Here is a 24,724-nt window from a genome sequence, read left to right as displayed (position 1 = left end):
AGAGGACAGGATTTAGGGGGTGGTTTTAGTGGGTAAAAATCCCACACGCTGGAACATGTGTACCAGTGTCTTTAGAAGATTTCCATTTTCCATTTCCAAAGAAAAGAGGAAAGACAGGCAGATAGTAAACCGATTTTAATAAGGTTTTGTTTTACACAAAACCTTAAAAACATAAATCATTCAAGCATTCGTTACCGAAAAATAACAATTTTAAAAACATTACTGATTACGCTCTGAGCGTGCCCTTAACACTCCCAAATGGTTGTAGAATACATTAGACATCCATTGAGAACATGTAAAATAGTGTTTAGCCATAACTTAGATCATAAATTGAAGGCAGTTGAAGTTAATAAGAAAAAAATATAAGGGAAGCTTACAACAAGACCCAATCATTAGGTAAACTTTCTGGAATGCAAATTTATATACATTCTAGATATGTAAAAAACTTCATTGAAAAAAAGAATTATCGATTAAAAGACATCAAATAAATTCACATTCAATCTACCCGGAAACATTAGCAAACTACAATAAAATGAAATTAATTGACAACCCACCCCTGCAGAACCGAACGCAGTCGATGTATACTTACCACGGCCATTCTTCCCGTAGATGTCCAGCTGGTTGCGCGAAGTGCGAGAATTTTGTCGGAGTGCGTAAGGTAGATTTTCATCTGTTTCCCAAAAATTTGTTTCTGTCTTGAATTTGTCCTCGAAAGCTGTCCGCCGTAGTGAAATTCCTCCGCCCCGTTTATCTGCAACGGTATTGAGTTTATTCGAAAGAACGTCTACTACGCTGTTTCGGTGATTCACTGTCGTAGTTAAACGCAAAAAAACAATCGAAGTTAACTATGATTGCCAAGAGGCGGTTCGTCCCCTTGATAGTAATTTTGTGCAGCCTTTCGCTTGCCTCGTCGGCAGCAATAGGGGATGGAAAAGGTATGTACGATGAGTTGTTTTCAAACGGTATTAGGGGGCGTATGTAGTAATTGGCATTTCGGTGTTTTAGGTGACGTGAAGGCGAATGCAACGGACGGTCTTCCGACAACCCCGGCTGGAGTTACTCCCCCGGCAAGTGGGAAGGTCGAGCCTACTGTTTCGACCCCGACCACAGAGTCGCCTAGCAGTGTTACGACGACGACGCCAACGAGTAAAGATGACTCAACTACACCTGCTACGACCACAGAGACTACCACGGAAACTACCACACAACATTACAATACAACAGTTCCAACTACTACGACCCCTGCTTCCACAGTTCCCCCCACGACTACAACGTTGACGCCCCCGACAACTCCCAACAGCACAACCACCAGTTCAACTACCTCAAGTTCATCCAGCACTCCGAGCACAACTCCAACAACCCCAATTCCAAGCACCCCAACAACCCCAACGACGCCTCCTAGTCCCAGCACAACAACCACGGTCAAGCCTCCTCCGAATTGCCGCCACTTCGATGGACCCTCGTTCATCGGAGGAATCGTTCTTACCATTGGCCTGCTAGCCATCTCCTTCGTGGCCTACAAATTCTACAAGGCTCGGAATGAACGCAACTACCATACGCTTTAAGAACTCGAAAAGATCCAAGCCAAAGGTAAGTGCGGACGTTACTTCTCTCTGTGTTTTGTGTTATGTGTGTTGGCCTGGGTCTATCTTGCAAATGAGCTGCTTAGACCCGGCTCATCTTAAGTTGCTAGTTGTAAGCGTTGTAATTTATGCTCAGTAGTTAGCCCAGTTACGTTAGTGATGTCCTTTATTGTAATGATTGTATTTTATGAATAAAATTATGTTCGATCAGTTTTTCTATCTAAATTTCGAAACGCTTGGCAAACGTTTGTGCTCAACTAATATTGATTTAGCTACGATTCTCGTTTGCGCGCTCATGGTTGTTGTCTAGCGTTAGAAATGGTGTAATATTCTCGTTCATTTTCATGTTTACTTTAACTTATCTTCGTTTGAATCACACTTCTCAGTAACACGAGCAATCTGCCTGATTTTCTAGGCTACTGTCGCTGCAAGGGGGTTTTTCGACTCCCTTCACTGATTTTGTTGCTCAAATTCCTCGTTTTGGCATAACATTTGTTGTTGATTAGAGTTCCATTCTTAGTCATTGCGCAGTTTTGAGATGCGTCTTCATTTGATATTTCCTCTTGTACATAACATTTGATGAGCAATCTGGAAACCGTCACAAACAATAAGTCAGTCAGGTTTAATAAGAAATGTGCGGAAATATGTCCTCGGAAAGAGCAAACTAAACATTTTGTACAAAGAATGTTTCTCGCTTGCTCCGTTAAAAACCTTTAGTGTTGTGGTGGATTAGTTTTGCTTCCGGTTTCCAGAAAGACAGCGCCCACACTGTTACGGTTTACAGTGACTTTCAAAGGACGGACTGCAGGCATGCACTTACGTTGCAACACGTCTTTTTATCAAAATGTTCCCATCAATTTTCTCTGCAAGCCAATATATTCGGTATTGATACCGAAGTTCGTTGTTGATTGCAAAGATTCTTGGTAGTACATTCCCCAAGATTGCTCGTCGTTTCCTGGTTTCAATCCAGGGTTGCATCGCTTCTACCGCTCTATCATCTTTCAGCTGTTCGACGAGTTCGTCACCACGTACTGCAGCGTGTATGCTGGGCCCTTGATGGCACTTGGTGGATCTGTCTTGCCATACTTTACGAGCGATGCTCAAAGTGGTAGCGATTCCATAATTTTACAGATGATTCGAAGATGTCCTCGAATCAATCGCACAGTGCCTACTTGTTCAACATAAATTCTGCCCTCCGGCTACTTAACGGTGTAATTGGCCTTTAGTGGGATCAAACACGCGAGCATGGTTACGAACGTGAACATAACCTTTGATATTTTACTCCTTCGTTTCCTCGCTCTATGCGATTCTTTTGCAGTCGATGGCTGCAGCGTCCCTCAGTTCTGTGCGGGTCACTGCTGCTGACAGTGATCGTGCCTGCTTCATGGAGATCGGTCGTCGAAAACTCAGTTTTATTCAGATTCAATCTAAGACCGTGTTGCATGAGGTGATCATTCCATTTTTGGACAAGTTATTCGAGATAATTTTTGCTATTAGAGGCTAGGAAAACACCATCTGCAGAAAGCTGTGTATAGGGCGCTGGACGTTGGATATTCCGTGTGACGGTGTCCATTACAAGAATAAAAAGGAGTGGTAAGAGTGAATAATCTAATTAAAAAATTCACTGAGCCACAGTGTCGGATCCCAGCTCTTCGCTTTCCAGAGCTCCGATGCGATGTGGTCAGGTTCTATTGCTTTCCTCGATTTTGTTCGTTTTATTGCTTGCGCTGACAGGTGGAACTGCTCCAAATATCCGCAATGATTGTGGAAGTAGAGAATGAGCAAATTCTCCAGTTGAACTGCTCGAAATATTCCCGCCATCTATCCGTCGCAGCTCGACGGTCGGTAAGCAAAATACCGTCCTTGTCATTAGCGCAATAGAAGTGTTCGATATCCTGTGTGCTTTCGTTTCGGTTTTTGGCAAGTCGATAAAGATCTCTCTCGCCATCCCGAGTGTCCAGTTTATCGTAAAGATTTTTCTAATGGACCGCTCGGGTGCCAGCGATAGCTTTCTTTGCTTCCCTGTTGGCATTCTTATAAATTTGCCAGTTGGCCAATGTTTTATCGTCGAAAAACTTCTTTCTGCGGACCTTCATTTCAGCATCGTCATTCCAAAGCCAAATACCTCGGTTGATGTACCGCTTATCTGGCTAGGTGACTCCGAGCGTTGCAGTGGCCGCTTTGTGGACGTGTCTTTCATTTGTTTCCACTATTCTTCCATATTCGTAATGGATGGTAATCGTGTAAATCAGATCATTTCTTTTTTCTTCTCACGAAATCGCCACCATTTAATGCACGGCGGGCCAGTGCCAGTGCCAGATGGTCTCATAGGGAACGGCTTTGCAATCAGTGACGGTGGTAAAATGTCGGCGTCTTATGAGAATCTAGTCGATTTCCATTTTACTGTTTCCACTATAAAATGTAGGAAGATAAGACAATCGTTTGATAAATGATGTATTCATAAGTAAAAGGTTGTGGGTGTCCGCAAAATCGATTATACGCTCGTCACCGTCATTGCGCGCTTCAAACCAATTTTCCTCATGGTATCTGTTACTGTCTTTTAATCCACACGACTATTAAAGTCGCCGGCAATGATAATATAGTCATCAGCAGGCACGTTACAAGTCTTTTCATCGAAAAGTTGCCAGAAGGCATCTTTCTCGGCATCAGGTCGACCTGTTTGTGGTGCGTATGCAGTGAAGAAGTGAATAGTTCTTTCAGCTGATATAATGGTGAGGTTCATCAGCCGTGTCCGGATAGCTGAGTGGTTAGAGCGCAAGGCCGTCGTACGGAAGGTCGCGGTTTAAATCTCACTGGTGGTAGTGGCATTTGTATCGTGATTTGAAGTCGGATCAGCTGTGAATGCGTACCTGAGCCAAATCAGGGTAATAATCTCGGGGGAGTGCAATGCTGACCACATTGTCTCCTACAGGGTACTTGTAATTCTGTAGTGTACCGTTACGGCCTTGAATGAAGTGCTCTAACACACTTCAAAGCTCTGATTTAATATGGATTGTTGTGGCAACGGTTATTATTATTTATCAGTCGATCATCAAATCGTTCGACTCCTTTAATGGCATCACGGAAACCCTCTGAGATGGCAACGCCAACACCGTATTTAGTCATTTTTACCGCGTTTGCGTTCTATATCGCAGCTTTTGGCAACAGACCATTGGGTTTCTTGTAGAGCGCAGATATCAATGCGCCTTTTCTGAACGGTTCTTGCGAGTTTCTCGGTCTTTCCGGTTAGGGTATCAACATTTAGCGTGCAGACATGTATTTGTTTTGTGCGGACTAACGCCGTCCATGCCTCAAGAACGCTTGCCCATTTCTCGACAGGACCGGGGCCCGTCCTGCCGCGTCGACTGAGGTGGGCGCCCTAGCATTTTCTCGAGGCGTGTAAACACGTATTTGTTTTGCTCGGGCTATCTTACTTACGTCTTGACGCCCTCCATGCGTCAAAAATCCTTCCCCATTTCCCGACAGGATCGAGGCCCGTCCTGCCGCGTCGACTCAAGTGGACGCCTTAGCACCTTAGCATTTTCCCGAGGCTTGTTACTCTATCCGATCATATTGTTTCTCACAATATTGGATGCATTTTCTTGGTTGTCCTTTCGCGGGACCTGTCACCAAGAGAGGTAGGATTTAGAATAGTGGAATATTTTTTTTATTTATCTCTTTCCCTGATCTCAGCATTTTACTTTTGTTTTACTGAAGATAGTACAAAGTATGTTTCCATTAACTCTCCTCCTTTACCTGGGCTTGGGACCAGCATACTATGTTAATTGCACGTAATCATCTGGAACCTCTAACAGGCATTGTCCGATTAAGAAATGACCTGGAGTTAAGGTTGTGAAATTGTTAGGGTCGCTGCTGATCGGTGTTAACGGTCTTGAATTCATTCACATGTACGTGCACATTTCCTATACGTTTTGCACGTGCCTATCAATTGTTTTGAATAGATAATAATAATAATAATCGTTGGCGCAACAATCCACATTGGATCAGGGCTTTGAAGTGTGTTAGAGCACTTCATTCAAGACTGTTTTGAATAGATGCCGCTTCATAGTGTTCACCGCGGCTTCCCAGATGGCGCTTCATAGATTTCACCGCGGCTTCCCAGATGCCGCCGAAATGAGGGCTGCCTGGTGGAATGAATTTCCAGTTTATACTGCTTCCTGCCAATGTCATCTGCTCTTTAGCGATCATCCTCTTGAAATTTTTCAGCTATATTTTATTTGCTCCATTGACATTAGTGTCATCGTCAATTAGCACCGTATGGACCATACTTATGCGTGCTTCGAAGCATCTTGTGGCCGCGATGCATGTACTTGCTGTCAAATCACTTGTTAATTCGAGATGTACCGCTTTCGTAGGCAAATACACAAAGACGACGATGTATCCCTTTAGTGTTCCATTTGATGGATATAAAAAAAGCATAGCCCACACCGCTTCGTTCAAATGGTTTCCCTGGGCGGATCCGCTCGATAGGAAATTCCTCCATTAATTGTTGGGTCGGTTTCGCATTTATCTTAAAACATATCAAGCATTTCCTTATTAAATATTTTAGAGTGAAGCCGTTTATGATCTAATACTTCTCTCGTATTGTACCAAAGATCAACTGCGCTCTTCCATGAAGCGTTAGGTGGTGATGATGTTTAAGGGGGTCATCCCGTGTGAAGGGAGTTTTTCACTTTCGTTAGAAATTTTTTGTGACGAACTTGATAAAGGTACGAATATGAATTTTTCACCATATATTTATTAAGGGGGTCATCCCGTGTGAAGGCCGTTTTTTTTTGCCTTTTTTTGAAAAATTATTTTGAAGGACTGGATAAAGATAGAAACGTGATTTTTTCACCATATGATGTTGATGTTGACATCTCTAGTATATGTGATAAATTTTTCAGTTTGATATCGTAGCTAGTTTTCGGAATACGTGTCAATTTATGCATCCACCTCTTCAAAAAAAAGGTGTTTTTCTGCTGCCACGCTGGAGGGCGCTGGGTTCATCTGAGGAAAAAAAACTAAACGGCATTTTAATGTGGACAATATTCCATGGTCCGCAAACTAGCATAATTAGAAAATATTAAAAGGTAAATTTTTGGTGGGCTTTTAAACTTAATTTTTTATATTTTGGTGTTTTTTTACGGCTTTTTTTATGAATAAAAAAAAAACGACCGGTCCGATTGCAATTATCCTAGTTTGCGGACTGTAGAAATATGTATTAAAGAAGTCGTGAAAATTTCAAAGAATTTGATTGGATATTTTTTGAGCTATGGTGGCAGCCGATTTTCAAGATGCAGTTTCGAGAAAAACGCATTTGAAAATTTAAATGTGATTATCAACAGTAAAATTTTAACTCACCATTAATCTGCTATACCTGGTCCATAGAGAGCACTCTCCGTTTGTTCAAAAAAGTCTTGTAGGGCCGATTGTTGCTCTCTAGTTTCAATTCTGGCTCTTTTAGCGAGGTCAGTCGAACGTCGTTCGGACCGCCAAATTCGTGCTTCATTACCGCGGTCGGCATAAATCTGACATATGTGACCAACTTGACATCCCATTGTCACTAGGATTTTGAGAATGCCATTGAATCCTTCATTGAAAATAATTACAGCCAGAAAAGTGGCTATTTCTACAACCTTGGCCCCAGAATGAAGGTGTTTAGGAGCGAAAGTCCAGTTCAATGCATTTAACGACTCATTGTTATTCTGGGTCTCTGCTCCTAAACATCTGTTCAAGAGATCATCTCGTGACAAATCTTCGTAGATTGGTTTGATGACTGTTTGAACTTCTTCAGTCAAAGGTGCCTTCTCGTGGTGGAAACTATCCAGTTCTCCTTTAGCTTCCGCTTTGCGCCATTTGCACCAACTGTCCTCGCCTGCTGGACAATTTTAATGCTGAGGATTTTCGTCTGTAGAACATTTATGGAAGAAAGTTGCCCAAATTTCTTGCTTCACTCCTTCTATCGAATTTGCGTGTCGGCGAATAGCTAGCCCAAAAAAAGGAGTGAGGTGGTTTATAACCGTGTCAGTAAGTTTTCCAGTCCCCTTTCCACCAATGCCTTTGTGATTCTTCTTTGCATTTCTAAGCCGCGTTCCCATTCTTTTCTCGACATGTCCTACGCATTCCTTTTTTACTACCACGTATATTTTATTATTTGCAGAAATTCGCAGAAATATCGAAGAAAACTCCAGCAAAATCAAATATACAATATACAGAACTTGTCGCAATTGGAACATCCATGTTTATTCTTGCTAAAAGTTTCTTTGCTGATGTTGATGCGAAGTCCTTTTTCTTCTCTGATAAGTATCGATTCCCATGAAATACTCGTTTTTTTAGGGTGAACATGACGTTGAACGTTAAACCGATCTAACTTGATCATTGAACACACAAACGGCACAATACTTACAACAAAATATAACTGAGTATAGCTTGAAAGCCTTTCAGTACTCACTTTAGACTGAATTACCCTTTTTATTCCAAATAGCAAATAAGTTTAGACAATTGATTGGTTTTCCATCTTTTTATATTTATACCTGTGTTCGAATTTATAAGGCTCAGGTAAAAAACTAAGAGGTAAAAGAAGATTCGATGCTCTTTCTCATCGAGTACTCTAGCCGCGGCTGCAAACTCTTTACCTGTTTAACCCTGTAATTTCTGAACGACTCGGAATATCGGAAAATCCCTTTGCCCACATATTCTCCACTATATATAGATAAAATTCATGCAAAAAAAATCGATTTCTCCAACCCGACACACGGGATGACCCCCTTAATATCTTGAGCATGCTTAGTAGCGCAATGACATCGTTGAAATACAGAGCAACTTATACACCCATCTCCAAAAAATGGTGTTTTTCTGCTGGCACGCTAGATGGCGCTGTGATCTTAAAGAAGAAATGTAAACAGCATTGTAACGTGGAGACTAAACGTTTGCCCACAATTTAGGATTAAAAAATATTGAAAGCAAAATTTTTGGCGCCTTGTTAAACTTCTTTTGTGAATTTTGGTGTTTTTTCAAGGCTTCTTTAATAAATAAAAAAACTACCGAATGAATCGCAATTATCCTAGTTTGCGGACCGTAGAAATATGTTCTGAATAAGTCCTGAAAATTTCAAAGAATTTCGTTGGATGGATTTTGAGCTATGGTGGCAGCCGATTTTCAACATGCAGTTTCGAGAAAAACGCATTTAAAAAGTAGAATGTGATTTTCAACTATAAAATCTTAACTGGCCGTTAATTTGCTATACCTAGTTCATAGCCTTAGGTTTTTTGAAGAAACACATGTACAGATTTTGCTTCAAATCTTGTCCTTTTAGCGAAGTCATTCGGACCGATAAATACGGGCTTTATTGCCGTGATCGATATAAACCTGGTATGTGACATTTTACCTGTTTAACACTGTAATTTCCGATCGAAATGAAAGGTGAAAGGTTATGTGTAAAGAGTTTTGAATGTGCATTTGTCGCATTAGAACCTAGCACATAATATATGCATATATTATGTAAGAATATCCACTTTCGCGTAATATTTATATTCAAGGTCTTAAATTTGCACAGAAACGGTAACTTTGACCTGTTATAACTTTGTTAGTAATAGTGTGATTTCCACCAAACTTGGCAGACTCATGGTCCATACTATACACTACTGCAAAATTGTGATTCTATGATGAACTTAAGGGGGGTTTCGCATCCAATTACTAAAAATTATAGTAACATACTACTATTAACTTTATTTGAACAGGTATCGGTATCGAGGGTATTGCGGAGCCTAGGCACTATATAGTGGCAGAGTCTTGACTTTTTTCAGATTTTTCGGTTGGGTATTTTCTGAGAATGGGTTCGTTAAAGAAATGGCCATTTTTGACCCCCTGTACTCCCCACCTTTTCAACAAATGCTAATAATGTCACCAGCTTCGGAAAGTGCTAACCGAGATCTCTCATTTGATACCCGACATGACTATATTTGCTGAAAAAAAAATTACACCTCCCTTTTGCATGTATGGGGACCCCCCCGCGTGCGTTCAGTTTCGTTTTGTGTTTACACAAAACCTTAAAAATTCACTTTGCCTACACTATATTTAGATACAATTGATGCCAAAAAAAAATCGATTCTTCGGATCCGACACAGGGGATGACCCCCATAATTACCAGATTAGCGAAATGTCCTCGTGGCAGTATATTGGGATACCTCTTCTTCTCGCTAACCGGACTCTGTTGTACCCTTTCCTCGACCCTAAACAAATGCTCTGAATCTACAAATGGGTTTAATCTTATCAGTGGGCTGGATTTGGGAAATCGTTTGTTGTCGTTTCCACTTTGCACTGCTCGCACACACACCTAAATACCTAATACTTAACGTTTTCTCGCCAGTCCTAACCCAACGTCTGCACCAAGAAATTACTCTGACCAGTTTGGTGGGAGATGAAAATTTCGCCATGAAATCGAGTCCTCGATCAATGTTCGTATTCAAGTACGACTTGTCATTACGGACTTCCCTCTTGACCAAGGTTTTGTCGGTGTACACAGTTGTTTTTGGCCATTTATTCCAGTCATCTGATTAGAATTTGGTCCTTCCTATCATAGGCTGTCTCCGATTAAATCCTGAGGAAAGGTTCCAGGAGATGCGATATCAGCTGCTGCGATGCGATATCAGCTTAACATAATTCCATTGGGCAACATCAGAATTCGAATGTATTAGGCTGACTCGATTAACGGAAAATGCTTTCCACTTAAATGCTTATTTTTGAATCCACTGGAGAACAATGGTGGAAGTTGTCCAATAGTATGTTTTGATGCAAGAATATCTTGCCGTTGGGGGTCGTTTGTGATGCGTTGCATATTGAATGAAGTTTCTTCTATGTAACCTCTGTCATGTTATAATTCGTAGTTCAGCGAGTGTAGATGAGCTTCCCATGTTTAGTCTTCAGCACGGATAAATGCTGGAATATTGTCCGTGAGCCATTGTTGACAACGTTTCGATTTATGCGTCGGCACATAGTCTTGCTGGAAGATCCAATGTTCATCGGCGAGAGTCTCATTGACTACTGGTTCGATTCGAGAACAGTTTCTTCGAAATTTTTGACTCCAGGAGTGCAGAAATGGATAGAAGTGACACCTGTCCAGAAGAACCTCCACATGGTAACCTCGTTGACCCCATGGGACTCTGCTGTCATATGATGACCAAGTGTTCGATTGTTCTGCTTGTTTTTTCCGTCTGTGAACAAGATTTTTTTGAACAAGTGTTGCCGTACGCGCGCAATAGCTTTTTCGACTTTGAGACGCTTCAATTGTGGAATAGGGAGATGCCCAGTGTATCGTTTTTAACCTTTTAGTTTCAGGTATTTACCCAGAATGCGAAAAATGCGAAAAACAGTTCGTGGTGCTAATTTCATGCCAGACACTATGATTTTCTGCTTACGGCAAGAGTTCCCATTAATTCTCGACCGCATCGCTTTAGCCATCTTTTCGATACGAGCACAGCGCGATCAATAACATCTCTTGTTCCTTCCTTGTTTTTCTATACGATAAATCAGCCTTTCGTTCACTTGAAGCGGCCGTAACAATGAGTGTATCGCGACACTGTGCCCCGCCTTCAGCAAACCCAACAATAGTTACGCGAACATGATATAATGTATAATGTCTCGTTAGGCAACTCTACTGACAGTATTTATGCTTAGACTGTTTATAATGTCCAGGGATATATTGTGACATATAAACTCATTCTGGCGAAATTACAGTATTCTCAGGATTTGCAACAAATTCCGCGGCGATGATGCGATGATTAATACACAGGAAAACAGGGCTTAAATTCATATCCCTCTTTTTTGGAAAACTTATCAAATGGAGGCATTGCAATTGCCATTTTCTAACATTATAATAAAGGGAGAGGTGTCATCGCATCATAAATGACAAAGGCACTCGCGGCACACGGGCATTGAAATGTCATCCATGAAATTACTATTCTAATTTTTGAAGTATGTAGTGATTTCGTGTTACTAAATTTCTGCCGGGAATTCCAAAGTCGCGGGTCCTAGAGAAACCCCAAGATTTGATGGTATACAAATGGGTGAAAGTCTTCGGACAAAAGGGTATCCGACAAACTTATGTGTTAGAGAAAATTTACGGAGGAAGTACAGGCATGCTCCTTTTTTTCTATGATAACGTTGTTAAATCGCAGTGATTTTGAGTACTTTATTCCATTTTACTCTTTATAGAATCAAAAACCCATGAATTTATCAATAATCGTGGATTATAATTTTTTTTATTGCAAAAAGACAGTTTAAAAACGCAATTTGTGGATTTTATCATTATTCAGATATACTTTCTTCTATTGGGTTTTTCATTCTGCTTTTATTTGTTTGCTTTTAAATTATTTTCCTCATGAAGTTTGCAGCTGGATAAAGTCAGAAATAAGCAGTTAAATGATTCATTTAAATCGCAACTAAGATTCCCAGAATTCTGACCCAGAAGTTTTGCATACAATTCTCTTATCAGTTGTTTGGTTAGCGGCGCGCTATTCCGTTATCTTCTAGCTTCCGCATAATTTTTTGAATATTTTGCAAGGTCTATTTCCATTGCTTGATACTACTTTGAAATTCTCCACATAATCGCTTTCTGAAGAAAATAGAAGTAGAATAAATTTGTTCCAAATTAGCTGTTTAGTTTTTTTAGCGAGTCATTTAACTATCGGTCTATTTTTGATTGGGAAGTTGAATCTTGAAGCAAAAATTTAGATTTTGTACTGGAATTGATAAAATTTCTTTTCAATTTGATTCTATTTATTTTTTAGATATGATACTAAAGAACAGAGATATTCCAACAACTAAAATTGTAAAAATTCTGTGAAATCAAGTCGTCTTCATTATCCAAAGATATACACCTCCGAAGTAGTCAGTTCAAATAAGTTTCACAGTTCTAGTTTTTATAAAGACATCTGGTATATTTTTCAAAACTTTTTATATGCTGGTCAAGAATATGCCTGGCCGTTGATCTCATCGTTATGGAGGCTCTATAGCCCATTTCAGGATAAACTTTATCCAACCATCTCGATCCATCGATCTACATCCGATCTGTGATGCGCTGTTTTCGTCAACCGGTCTTCCGGACAACCGATCCTTCTGCTCTCGCTTCGAATACTTTTTTAGGTGTCCGGGGTGTCGTCCATACGTTGATCGTGGTCAGCCTATTGCAGCTTCCGAAGTTTTATTAATTTGGAGACTTTAAACTTCGTCAAATATTTGGTACAAATCTCGGTTTTATTTGATTCCCCGTTGGTTGTCCTCTCGTTTATTTCCTGTTATTCCCAGGAAGGTATTGATCGTTTTTCGGAAGTTTGCGTCCAGGTTTCATATCCGTAGCAGAGCACGGGTCTTATCGTTTTGTATCTTCTGAGCTTTGCTTTCCCATGTATGCAGCTGGCTGTTAAAATTGGCAGGACAAAGTAGAACGCTCTCTGAGTTCTACCATCCATTTGACCGTAAATAGTTGCTCAATTGTCGATTTTCCACTCCGGAAGCCTCCTTGGTATTTATCAATCGCAAAGATTTTATAAGACGCCTTTGTAATATTCACATGTCAACTTTTCACCTTTTTGGCAGATAGGCCATATCACATTTTTCGACCACTTTTGCGGGATCTGTCCGTGGTTCCAGATCGGGAGAACCAAATTATGGATTTCATGGTTTACTGCGTTTAGCGGGAATGTCATCTTTGATAATCGTTGGCTCAACAATCCATATTGGATCAGGGCTTTGAAGTGTGTTAGAGCACTTCATTCAAGACCGTACCGATTTAAATACCTCGGGTCAACGCTATCAGCCAATGGAGAACTGCGTTATGAAATTGCTTCACGCATTAACGAAACTTGGATGAAGTGTCGTTCCACAACGGGTGTTGAGTCATTTTATGTTTCGTTAGCGGGTTGTCCCCATAAACAAAAGTGGCGATCAATTTTTTTTTCCTGTGGGGTATCAAATTGAAGAGCTCAATTAGTATTCGAAAGTTAGGAAAAACAAGGCGGGAATATCGAAAGCTGGCGCTTGGGTATAAAGGTTTTATGTTCATTTTACATGAGCAACTTAAGCCAGTGAAGGGATAGCGAATACATTCAACGTACTTATTTTATTTTCCCCCGAGAGATGCGATTTCAGCACCAGCTTTACACGTCGCAGGAATTCGGACAGCAGAGCATCCTTCAGATCACCAACTCGAGCATGGGTTCCTTGCAGAATTCCTAGGTACTTGTAGAAGTCTGTCTCGGTCATAGCTTCGATGTGGAGGTCACCAATGCTATGTCCGGCATGCGGCTCGACTTATTATTTGGTCGATATTACGCTTTATTTTTTACACAGCGGCATTTTGCATTCCTGGAAGTGTAATTGATTGACAATTGTTTGTTCCGTAGTTACTATACTTACGATGCAGGGTTTGACAGACATTCTAAATATTCTCTCCAAACATCTCACTTTTAAATTTTTAGATATCGAATGTTACTGGCAATCTGGTGCATCTTAATGTAAAATTTAGGTTTGTGGGCCACATATTGGAGGCTCGTTTTATACTATTTTTTCACCCATTGCAAATGATAAAGCGATCCGTTGTTATCTTTTCCTTGTTTTTAGTTAATGAACTTGAATTAAAAATTCTGTTATCGCTCTTGGGCCATCGGGAGATCATTAATTTCTGTTTCATATGAGGGTTCGACGCTCCAAATTATTTCACATGTATAATATTTATTTTGATATTGAGGCGCGGCTTGATTTTTGTGTCAGGTTGATCTAAGATCTAGTGCTTAACAATAAACGTCGCTCCAAATAGACTGTCCGACTACCCTTGCAGAACTGATATTGTTATTCAATTTTCCCCGTTAAATCCTCTCTTGTCTATTGCTTCATACTGTTTAGGGGTTAACCAACGTTTGTGTAAAGTCAGCAAGTAATACTACTTAAAGTACTTTTATTTAAGAATTGGTGTGTTTCGGTTTACTCTTGCATATTGTTTTCCAAGCAGACTAGAAAACAAATCGTTTCAAAGCCAGTACTGATATCAAATGTTGCAATGAGAAAATTTCCAAAAGTATAATCTCAAGCATTGTTAATTAATTCAATATTTATAACACGTCTTCGGTACTGTTCCAATATTTATGAAAATAGCATTTAATCCATACAGTAGGGTCAACAAGTTCAGTGCAACCTTCTTCGTTTACAAGAATCGTAAGCACGTAATTTAAACCTTGGAACTCTTCCTTACACTTGATAATGAAGCAATCTTCTAAATGATTTCATCACTAAAACTATTCTATGAATCATTTGTAAAGGTCAGTTGATAATGTTATCGTGATTTTTTCTTTAGTTGTGTTGAGTCCTTGATTGCGTTCTTGGTGTTAAACATGAATACACTAAATATGTATTTAATTGGATTATATTGATTTGATGCTGTCAATTTGATTTAATATTATTGTAGTGGCAACAAAAGATTAAGCTCACGCTTTTAGATTTCGAGTCGAGAATCGGCTTAACTCCTTTAATTGCCTTTCTTTGTCACCAAAGTGATCTTCCTAAAATTACGAAGAATAAACAGACCTGTAGAAACGGAAATTTATCCTGAAATACATCTACATTCAATCGTTGTTGGTTCTTGGCAAGGTGCTTCGGCTTCATTCACGGTTATCCTAGAAGCTTACATTTTTCCTCCACTATTCTCCGATGTGCAACTCTATGGAGTATTATTTCCATATAACAGCACAGAGCGAAGATTGTCATGCAAAAATCTAAACTTGATGTGGGTATTGCATTTCAAGATAGATAAAACAGTGCTGCTAATGCGTCCAGCGACATCAAATTGATAGATACACATATTTTGCTCATTAATGTATTAGGTTGTTGCAAATGAAATGTCGGATATTTGAGTAAAATTTCAAAAAACTATAACTTTTATGAAAATTAATTTTATTAGTCAAAATAAGAACCAGCAGCTTCAATGCACTTCTCCCAACGAGATACAAGGGCATTTATTCCAGTTTCGTAAAAGTCTGGGTTTCTAGAGCTAAGAAATTCTTCAAAGGCACTTTTGACAGCTACTTCATTGCTGAATTGTTTCCACGCCAAAAAGTGATCCAAATGCTTAAAAAAGTGGTAGTCGGTTGGCGAGAGGTCGGGTGAATATGGTGGATGAGGAAGAGTCTCATATCGTAATTCATTTAATTTTTGGACCGTCATTCTGGAAACATGAGGTCGGGCGTTATCATGGAGCAGTATCACTCCATCTCTGTTGACCAATCTAGGCCGCTGAACACGTAATTTCTCGTGCATTTCATCAAGTTGGGCACAATATTTCTCTGCATTAATTGTTTCACCACGCTCCAAAAACGAATAATGAATAATTCCAGGTGCAGACCACCAAACAGTTACCATTACCTTCTTCGGGTGAAGGCTCGGTTTTGGCATGTGTTGTGGAGGCTGATCGGCATCTAGCCATTGCGCTGATCTGCGACGGTTGTCGTACAATATCCACTTTTCATCGCATGTCACTATTCTGCGCAAAAAGGGATTGTTCCTGTTGCGGTTGAGTAGGGAACTGGATATTTCCATTCGCAGCGCCATGTTTTGCTCGTTAAGTTCATGCGGAACCCACTTATCAAGCTTCTTCACCTTTCCAAGCTGTTGTAAGTGCCGAGATACTGTCGAATAGTGTACGCCTATTTTCTCTGCAATATCACGAATCGATGATCGGGGATCAGATTCCACTATCAAACGCAACTCGTCGTTGTCGATCGATGGTCCTGGGTGTCCACGAGGTTCACTTTGGAGGGTCATGTCGCCTGATCGGAATTTTTCGAACCACCGCTGTGTCGTTCGTTCGTTTGCTGCGTCAGCTCCAAATGCTCTGCAAATGTTTCTGGTTGCCTCCGCTGCGTTGTGATCAAGTTTAAATTCATATAGAAAAAGTAGACGTTTTTGACTCCCTTCCATGCTTTTTTCTTTGAGTTTTACTTGGAACTTCAATGACGATTGAAACTGAAATGACTCCTTGATCGAACGAACGACTATTTATACTCAATTATCCTATACCACCAGAGTCACCTTGCGGCAGTTTTAAACATTAAAATCATAACTAACTTCACTTCATTGAAAAATCCGACATTTCATTTGCAACAACCTAATAAATAGGTATGCGGTAGCCAGTCGGACTTTAGAACTGTGGTCTAGTTGGTACTTGTCATTAGTCTCACTTTGCTTGTCTACAGATCCAATCCAAGGTTCAGGACTTAATGAGAATGCAAGTAGATGCTTTCAGTGTAGTCAAGGTATTTGAGAAAAGATATTCTTTACTGAATCTCTTATATTCTTCGGAGAAGGCAGTATGAAATAGATAACCGATAAGGAGAAGGAAAATTATTGCGGACAAAATGCAATCATGACATACTCCGCTTCGGGCCTCAGAGACCATATCTCGACGCAGCGGTGACCTTTTGCGCCGTAATATATCGGCCTGATAACTGTTATTCTTTTTCGGAAGAATCTGTGGCGCAGCAGGTTAATGCGACGGACAAATACCACCACCGGTGCTCTCCGGTGTATTCCATCCAATCCAACGGTGGAAAAATTAATTCACCCAGTTGCCTTTTCATCGCCGACGTATCTACATTGTCTTTTTTAATTAGTTTTAACACACTGCACCGCAATAATCCGAAAGGTGTTAATGAAGTCGATACATGAGGATTCAGAGTGGAAATCATGTAACGGTCACTTCCTACATCATCCACGAGAGGTGGAATTTCATTTGATGTTATACGATTGAGAATCTCTTTAGCTGTTCATCACTGGACAATCGAAAGGTTTACGAAAATTTGGAAACCCTTTCGTAATGCAGTATGGCATCTTCTGCTTTCCTTACTAACGCAATGGCGGAATTCATTTTGGCATGGTGTAATATACCCTGAACTTCTCGTGGTTTTACGATAACAGATCATCAGTGCGTATTCTATTGCGTTCACAGCGGCCAACGGAGCTATTAGATCCTTACGTTCATCGATCTGCGTCCGAAATTAGCATAGTTAGTCAGATTTTATGATGTTCTTTTAAGGCATGGTCGACAACTTTACTAGCGCCAGAGATGAAGATACTGATGATGGTGATCCTAGTGCTCAAGTATATTCTCGGGCGAGTTTTGAGAGTTGAATTGTTTCCTCAGCAAGAAAGTTTTCTCATTACTGGATCACAGCCGAATCGCTAGCAGTGACATACGGGGCCCGAATCTGAAAGTATAGAGATTCTATTGATTTTATAAGCTACACACCTGAGTTCATTCATTGCTTGGAAACGGATTCACTTTGGTCAAAAGCCGAAATAGTTATGTTTATAGTCCCAATATTCCAACGTGACGTGTGTCGAAATATATATTATATGATTGTTGACTTGAGAATTCATGCATCCATGTTGATTGATTGAAAAAAAAGGAAAAAGAAACACCTTTCTGACTGTTGGTACTTCTGGCGGGGATGCCGCAAATTTGTTTAATCCGGTGGGCGCGCAAATCACTTGCCCGAGACAGGTCTGTGAAGCGGGTGCCTAGCTCCGTCATAATTGTTCGTTGTCTTCCTGTGTACGACAAAGCATCACTCAATTTGGACTGTTTGAGGTGAGCATCCTTTGATAACAAAACTGGATTATATCACGAACAGTGTCGCAAGATGGGGAGGAGATCCCACATCCCGATTTCGGCCCGGAATGTCCAGCTTATATAGTTGGAATTCTCGGAATTACAAAGATCTTTACGATAAACTGGATACTCGGGATGGCGAGAGAGATCTGTATCGACTTGCCAAAAGCCGACACTAACACATACAGGATATCGAACACTTCTGTTACGATAATGACAAGAACAGTACTTTCCTCACCGCAGGACGAGTCGTGGTGGATAGACGGTGAGAGTAATTTAAGCTGAGTTCAACGGAAAAATTTGTTCATCCCCACTTCCGCGAGCATTGCCGACATTTGAAGCACCTGTCAATGCAACTGAATTTACTTGTCAAAATTGGTCTGAACATCGAAGTCAAAAGGCAGGGCGAAAAGTGTTGGCTTGATACGCTATGATGACTTAAAGCGTTGCGACTGCATCCAAATCACGCTTTTGATAGAAAAAATGGCAGAACCGATCTCGACGTACCGATCCCGTTTGCAAACGAGACAAAGGCTAAAGAGAATGGGGCATAGTCTGTTATAGTTGGATATGTCTACTTGCTCAGACCGTTTTTTTCACATGACTGTTTTCCATATTACTGTTCATAGTTGTTGTCCACCTCTGGATTATTATTCGTTTCTAGATGAATAAACAATCGAGAAATCGGAAGCCGAACGCTTCAGGTATGGAAGGTGTTGTGTATTGCTTATATAAGTGTGAAAGTGAATGAGAACTTTTCCCATTTGTACCTAGCTCGTTATGTATGATAGTGACATTCAAATTCCTAGAATGCAAGGAATTCGCACATAAAAGACAACTTTGACCTCTGTTATTAATATTGTGGTTTTCCACCAAACTTGGTAGTATTATGCTTTATAGTATAACCTATATTACTTCAAAAAATTTATCATTTTGCGATAAACTCGAGGGGGACTCCCGGGCAATTCCCAGACAGTATAGTTATAATAAATGCGGCAATATAATATTATCAACTTTATTTAAAGATCTCTCAGTATCGACAGTACTTTGGGGCCTAGATATTATGTGCATGGATCACTACATTTATTTTCAGATAAATGGAATGGGTAGTTTCTGAAGACGGGATCTTGAACTTGATAGACCAGTAGCTTACTCCATACTACAATTTTTATTTTACAGTGTACAGTGCGTGCAATTTCTATATACGCACCCCATATATTGCTCGTTATGACTATATAGAAGCCTTGAGAAATATAAAGTTGATATGGTAGTAAATGTATCTTTATTTAAGTTTAGAATAATAAAAAAAATTAACAAAATACATCTTAATTTTTTTTTAAATTGCCAAAAATTACATTTTTACTGCGCAATTTCTATATACGCACTTGCACTTTTAAGCTTATTGAGGTAAATAAACGCATGACTTGACTAGTTGACTAGTTACTGATATTTTGTTTTGCCCCCATTGGACCTTATGACTTTGAAAATTCGATTTGGCGTTGAGGCTATTAAATTTTTAAAGTATTTGCTTCGATTTGGTCCAAGCATTCTAAAACTTTTGTCATTAACTCAAGTACGGAGCTAAATTGTCGTCCATTGACATAGACTTTCCTTGCAAGTATCCCCCCATATATTCTCTATGGGGTTAAGATCAGGACTTTGATGGGATCACTGCAATATTTTTATTTGTTTGTCATTTAAAAACCATTTCGTGTATGCAGTAGCGTGTACCGCGGCGTTGTCATGTTGGAAATTCTAGTCAATGTTATTATTGGCTTCCAGAAGCTCAGTACAAATTACTGAGTTCATTTTGGTTGGTATGATTCCCTGTCGAAGGTTACAGGGAAAAGAAAATGCTCCCCAAACCATAACACTGCCGCCTCGAAAGTTGCGACTCGTTCGAGGATCTTCATTTTTTTTAGATCATGCCAAAATGCGCTAAATCCAGCTGGGCCGTAAAGCTTGAATTTCTTCTCTCCCGAAAAAATTACTGCCTTCCACTTTTCTTCCCATTTCATCCACGATCTATTCAAGTTGAGACGAGCCTTATTATTTGTCGGTGTTAAATGAGCTACTTTAGCAGGTTTTTATAGTTAATTCTGTTATCAGTAAGGAAAATCTGTTGCAACCGTCTCTTTTTAATAGGACGAAGTAATTTCGGCATAATCTAGAAAGAACCAAATTTTATTTCTAGTAGCTTCCTCTTTAATCAGGGCGATTCCTCTTTTCCCGATTTTTTTATTTTCACGCGGATGCTTTTTCGTACCATATTTCCCCTTTAATCTAAAGAAATTCTGCACAACTCGATCGGATGTACTAATTTCCCTCAACATCGCTCTCATTGTGCAGTCCGAATCTTCCATTCTGGCAAGTTGGGCTTTTCTTCTTCGGTTAACACTTTTCCACGTTTTACGTAGAACACTACAACATTTCACGTCACACCTTTTAACTACAAAAAAAAACTTTTCAAAAGTAATTTTATAAACGTTTTAGCTACCTGCGTATATAGAAATTGCGCACTTGCAAATGATCGCTTTCGATCAGAAACAAAATATCGTACAACTTTTTGCAGCTAAACTAAATGCCGCTGTCATAACGAATTCTCAGGAAACCAAGGAACTTATATTCCCTTCAATTGTTTCACACAATCTTCGCATTCTATGCATTTTCTAAAAAAAAGAGGAAAAATGTGACTGCGTATATAGAAATTACGTTCACTGTAGATATATATACACTGTACTGATGAAGGGGGGAAGTTGCCTCCGAAATATATATCTACACTGTAAAATAAAAATTGTAGTTTGGAGTAAGCTACTGGTCTATCCATTTTATGCTTGACTACAAATAGAAGACAATATCTAACCTCTTAGAAATGGGATCTTGAAGCAATTGACGATTTTCGGATCATTTATCCCTCCCCTTTGCAAACCAATCTCAACATGACTATACTTGGTGAAAAAAAATTAGACATCCCTTTTGCATGAATGTGAGCCCCCTTAAATTCAACGTGGAAATATGTTACTAATTGCATGGGAGGGGATTCACATGTACCGCTTTTGGACCAAATTTCATATCAGTAGGGGTAACTGTTTCTCAGATAATAGGTGTGAGAGACAGACAGACAGATGGATGGACAGATTTTAATAAGGTTTTGTCTTATATAAAACCTTAAAAACGGCAAGTTTCATTTTGTAGATGTTTATTTGTAAGTAAAAGTCCTAGTCAGCTTTTCCCAACAACTTGTCATAATACTTCACATAATATTCAGTTTCCCATGGCAGAGCGTAATTAATGAATATCCCTTGACTCAAAAATATTTTCGTGGTCCATCGATCAACATTAAAGTACTGTGACCATAAAAGGCTAAAAATAAAGCACTCAACATGGTTTCAAAAAAGTCGCTTTCAGATACTGACATTGCAAATATTTTGTCGTACTACAGGAGCAATCGGACAATTGTAGATATTTGCCGCAGAGTGAATCCTTGTCGGTTTATTTTTAGGAAGCCATTCACAAACAGAGGTGGTTGTAGAAAATTCAATCGTTTAAAGTTGAAACGGACCGTTTCGTTGGTGGAGCATAGAAAGGATACAGGGGATGGGCATGTGAATACAAGTAGAAGATGCACTTTACTGAAAACTGATTCAAGTGTGTCCTTGAAGAGGAGACCGCGTATTCATGCATATTTCAATAAGCGACGTACAAAACGTTTGAATGAGTCGAAAGTTTTGAAGCAAATTGTTTAAATTAAATTGGTATAACGAAAATAGAGTAAGCCATGATGCATTTGTAATTAGGCAACGTAAAGGATCTTCAATATTGCGGCATTTTGATTTGTATTATTATGAGAATGATATACAGCTAGTTTTATTAAATTTTGAGAAATAGTGAATGTGTTTGTCATTTGGATTGATGTTGTTTGCGGTGTATAGTTTTTCTTTATCTATTTAATTCTGCCTAAAATTGTTGGTGTTGTGTATATTACAGTCACATTTTTCTCTTATTTTCAGCACTTCAACCACAATTACAACAATAGTAGTCTTCTCACATTGTAAATGTCCGTCTTAACATTTACTAACTTGGAAGTGAAAACATTTAATTATTACACGTACGTATGTATACCTGAAAGTGATGAGTTCTATCTTTTTTTTCATGTGCGTCATTCAACGCATCCTATTCTAACTAAACAATTCGTCACGAGATTAAAGATGCATTTATCCTTTTGTTATTTCCACAAGAATCTCAAAAACAACGGAAAGTTAGGTATTATTTGCTGCTGAAACAAAAAGGTCTTGAGTTTCTTGAGTGTTGATTCATGGAGGAAACTCAAGACTGGCCGATTGTTCTGAATATAGAATTGAAAAGAAGAAGTATTTCTGATTCTAAGGTAGTTAAGGCAAGTTAAGAATCGCGGGACGAATATTGTTTCCAAGCAGCAAAATTTTTTTCCCTTTTCGTCCTTCAATCATATCGAATTACTGAATCTGATTTGTATTTCCTTTACTCAGCACTATTTAATATAAGTTTACCAAATATGGGTATCTTCTGCTCAAGAATTTCTTAAAAGATATTTTTAGTTTTCTCAGATTTCAATTTGACTTAATGCTTTATGATAACCAAAACTAGGACTCGAGATTAACTTGACGAAAAAATGTCAACTAGATTTGTTTTCAAACGTATTTCTATGAAAATTTGAAGGCTAAATTCTCTTCGGTCTTCGGCAATCATATCGGAAGCATAACATATAACAACAAATTAAATTAGCGAACAAAAACTAATCAAATTATTACTTTACACACAACGTGTCTAATATGAGCTTAAAGATCTTTATATGTTTGAAGTTGGAAGATTAAGAGTAGAAACTCAAGCATGTGGGATAAAAACAACTGGCACAGACAAAATATTTTCGTTGCGGGTTGTCTTTAACTTTCTAGTTTAAAGATTGTGACAATTGATGTCGATGTGAAGTTACCTTATCGAGGCAAAGACAAGCTCGTGGAAGTTCTGCAAAGTTTGTATTACAAGCGCTCAGTTGCATGGCGTCCATATAAATATCAGAAATAAAAACATGCGAATTTTGCGGGATTAACGTTGTTATTATAATTAGTAGTTTTTTATTGAAACCTTTCGGTACAAATAAATAAAATCCTTTGAAATGTTTTTAGACGTGCGTCAGTAGTGCAATATAATATGGTTTGAGTGTTCTTTTCCAAATGATTACCACTTCCAGTTTTGCATTTATTACTACACAAAGAAATCTCTTAATTCCAAGCTAATTTGGTAGACGTTTTGATCATTTCGAAAGTTGGAACATATAAAGTTTGCAAAGGACTCGGTGTAACTAGGAAAGTAATCATAGAAGAACATGTAACGAAACTTTTTGACGAAGAAATTAAGAACATAATTATGATCTTGATTGCCACTGAATGTTTTCTCACATCTTATATGAAAATCGAATAACTATACCATAAAAATATGTAAAAATTGACAACTTTTTTTAAGAAAGAGAAAAGGACTGCTGATGGAAAGTGCTCTTAAAAATTTGAAACACGTCATTTTTTTAATGTTCAATTGATAATAAAAGTAAGATTCTGAAAATAAACAATTAGGAGAAGATTATATCGATTTCTACCTGTGGATCATCTTTGAAAAGAAAAGCTCTAAGTTGATAAATATTTAAGATACTTTTTCTCCAACAGTGTGTAAGTCAGTATTGTCTTTGTGATAAGAAGGGGATAGTTCAACAGAGTAGACCTGATGCATTTTCTTATCTGTTGGGAAAAAAGAGAATATTCCGTTAGGTACTCGCTTTATCATAATTACAATATCATTGATTTGCACATTTTATCCCGTTAATTGGTGTCTGCATAGTGTTTAGATAGTCACTTTTCATTTGAATTTCTGTTTTCTTTTGAAATTCGTTTTATTTTTCGTATGTTCAACGATTTATCTGGAGAAGTTGTATGAATTTATCTCGTGTCATTTACCAAAAGTAATTGGTTCTTACTCCCCTATATACTGTTTATGTGTAACTCATATGAATAGAATAGATTAATTTTGTGATTTGATTAGAAAATGATTATTTAACGGAATTTATATTTTATGTTTATAATTTTTCTGTATAGATATTATCAGAAATAAAGACTTTGTTTATTTAAAAATTTACAAAAGTGTTTCTATTCGTTCCCTGAAGTTACTAAGTACTAATTTGTAAGGATACTACATGTAAGGGGTGTTTTTTAAGTGTATTTGGTTGAAAAATAAAGATGGAGGAGCCTGAGAGTAACCTATTTTAAATACTTCGTTGTGGCGTCATCCAAAAAATGTAAATACTTAGGATTACTAAATTTATTTCCAGCATGGTCTAGCAGATAGTTCCTAAAGATTCCAAAGTCTGGAAAGAATGCCACTCAAATGGAGCAGTACGTACCGATAAGCGATCTTCATCATATCGAAATTATCCGAGAAAAATCTACTTAAA

At 38.8% G+C, this 24,724-nt stretch overlaps 1 protein-coding gene across 1 annotated transcript; it reads left to right on the top strand.

The window, feature by feature from the left end:
- The first annotated feature begins 587 nt into the window (after positions 1 to 587).
- On the top strand, positions 588 to 24,408 carry LOC119656108 (integumentary mucin C.1-like). Its single transcript, XM_038062424.1, has 3 exons — positions 588 to 935; positions 1,006 to 1,590; positions 22,254 to 24,408. Exons 1-2 carry the CDS (start codon positions 848 to 850, stop codon positions 1,563 to 1,565), a joined length of 648 nt encoding a protein of 215 aa, XP_037918352.1. The 5' UTR covers positions 588 to 847; the 3' UTR covers positions 1,566 to 1,590; positions 22,254 to 24,408.
- The last annotated feature ends 316 nt before the right edge of the window (positions 24,409 to 24,724 follow it).

The sequence above is a fragment of the Hermetia illucens genome, chromosome 4, assembly GCF_905115235.1.
Source record: "Hermetia illucens chromosome 4, iHerIll2.2.curated.20191125, whole genome shotgun sequence".
Classification (NCBI taxonomy): Eukaryota; Metazoa; Arthropoda; class Insecta; order Diptera; family Stratiomyidae; genus Hermetia; species Hermetia illucens.
This window is presented reverse-complemented; position numbering and strand designations above follow the sequence as displayed.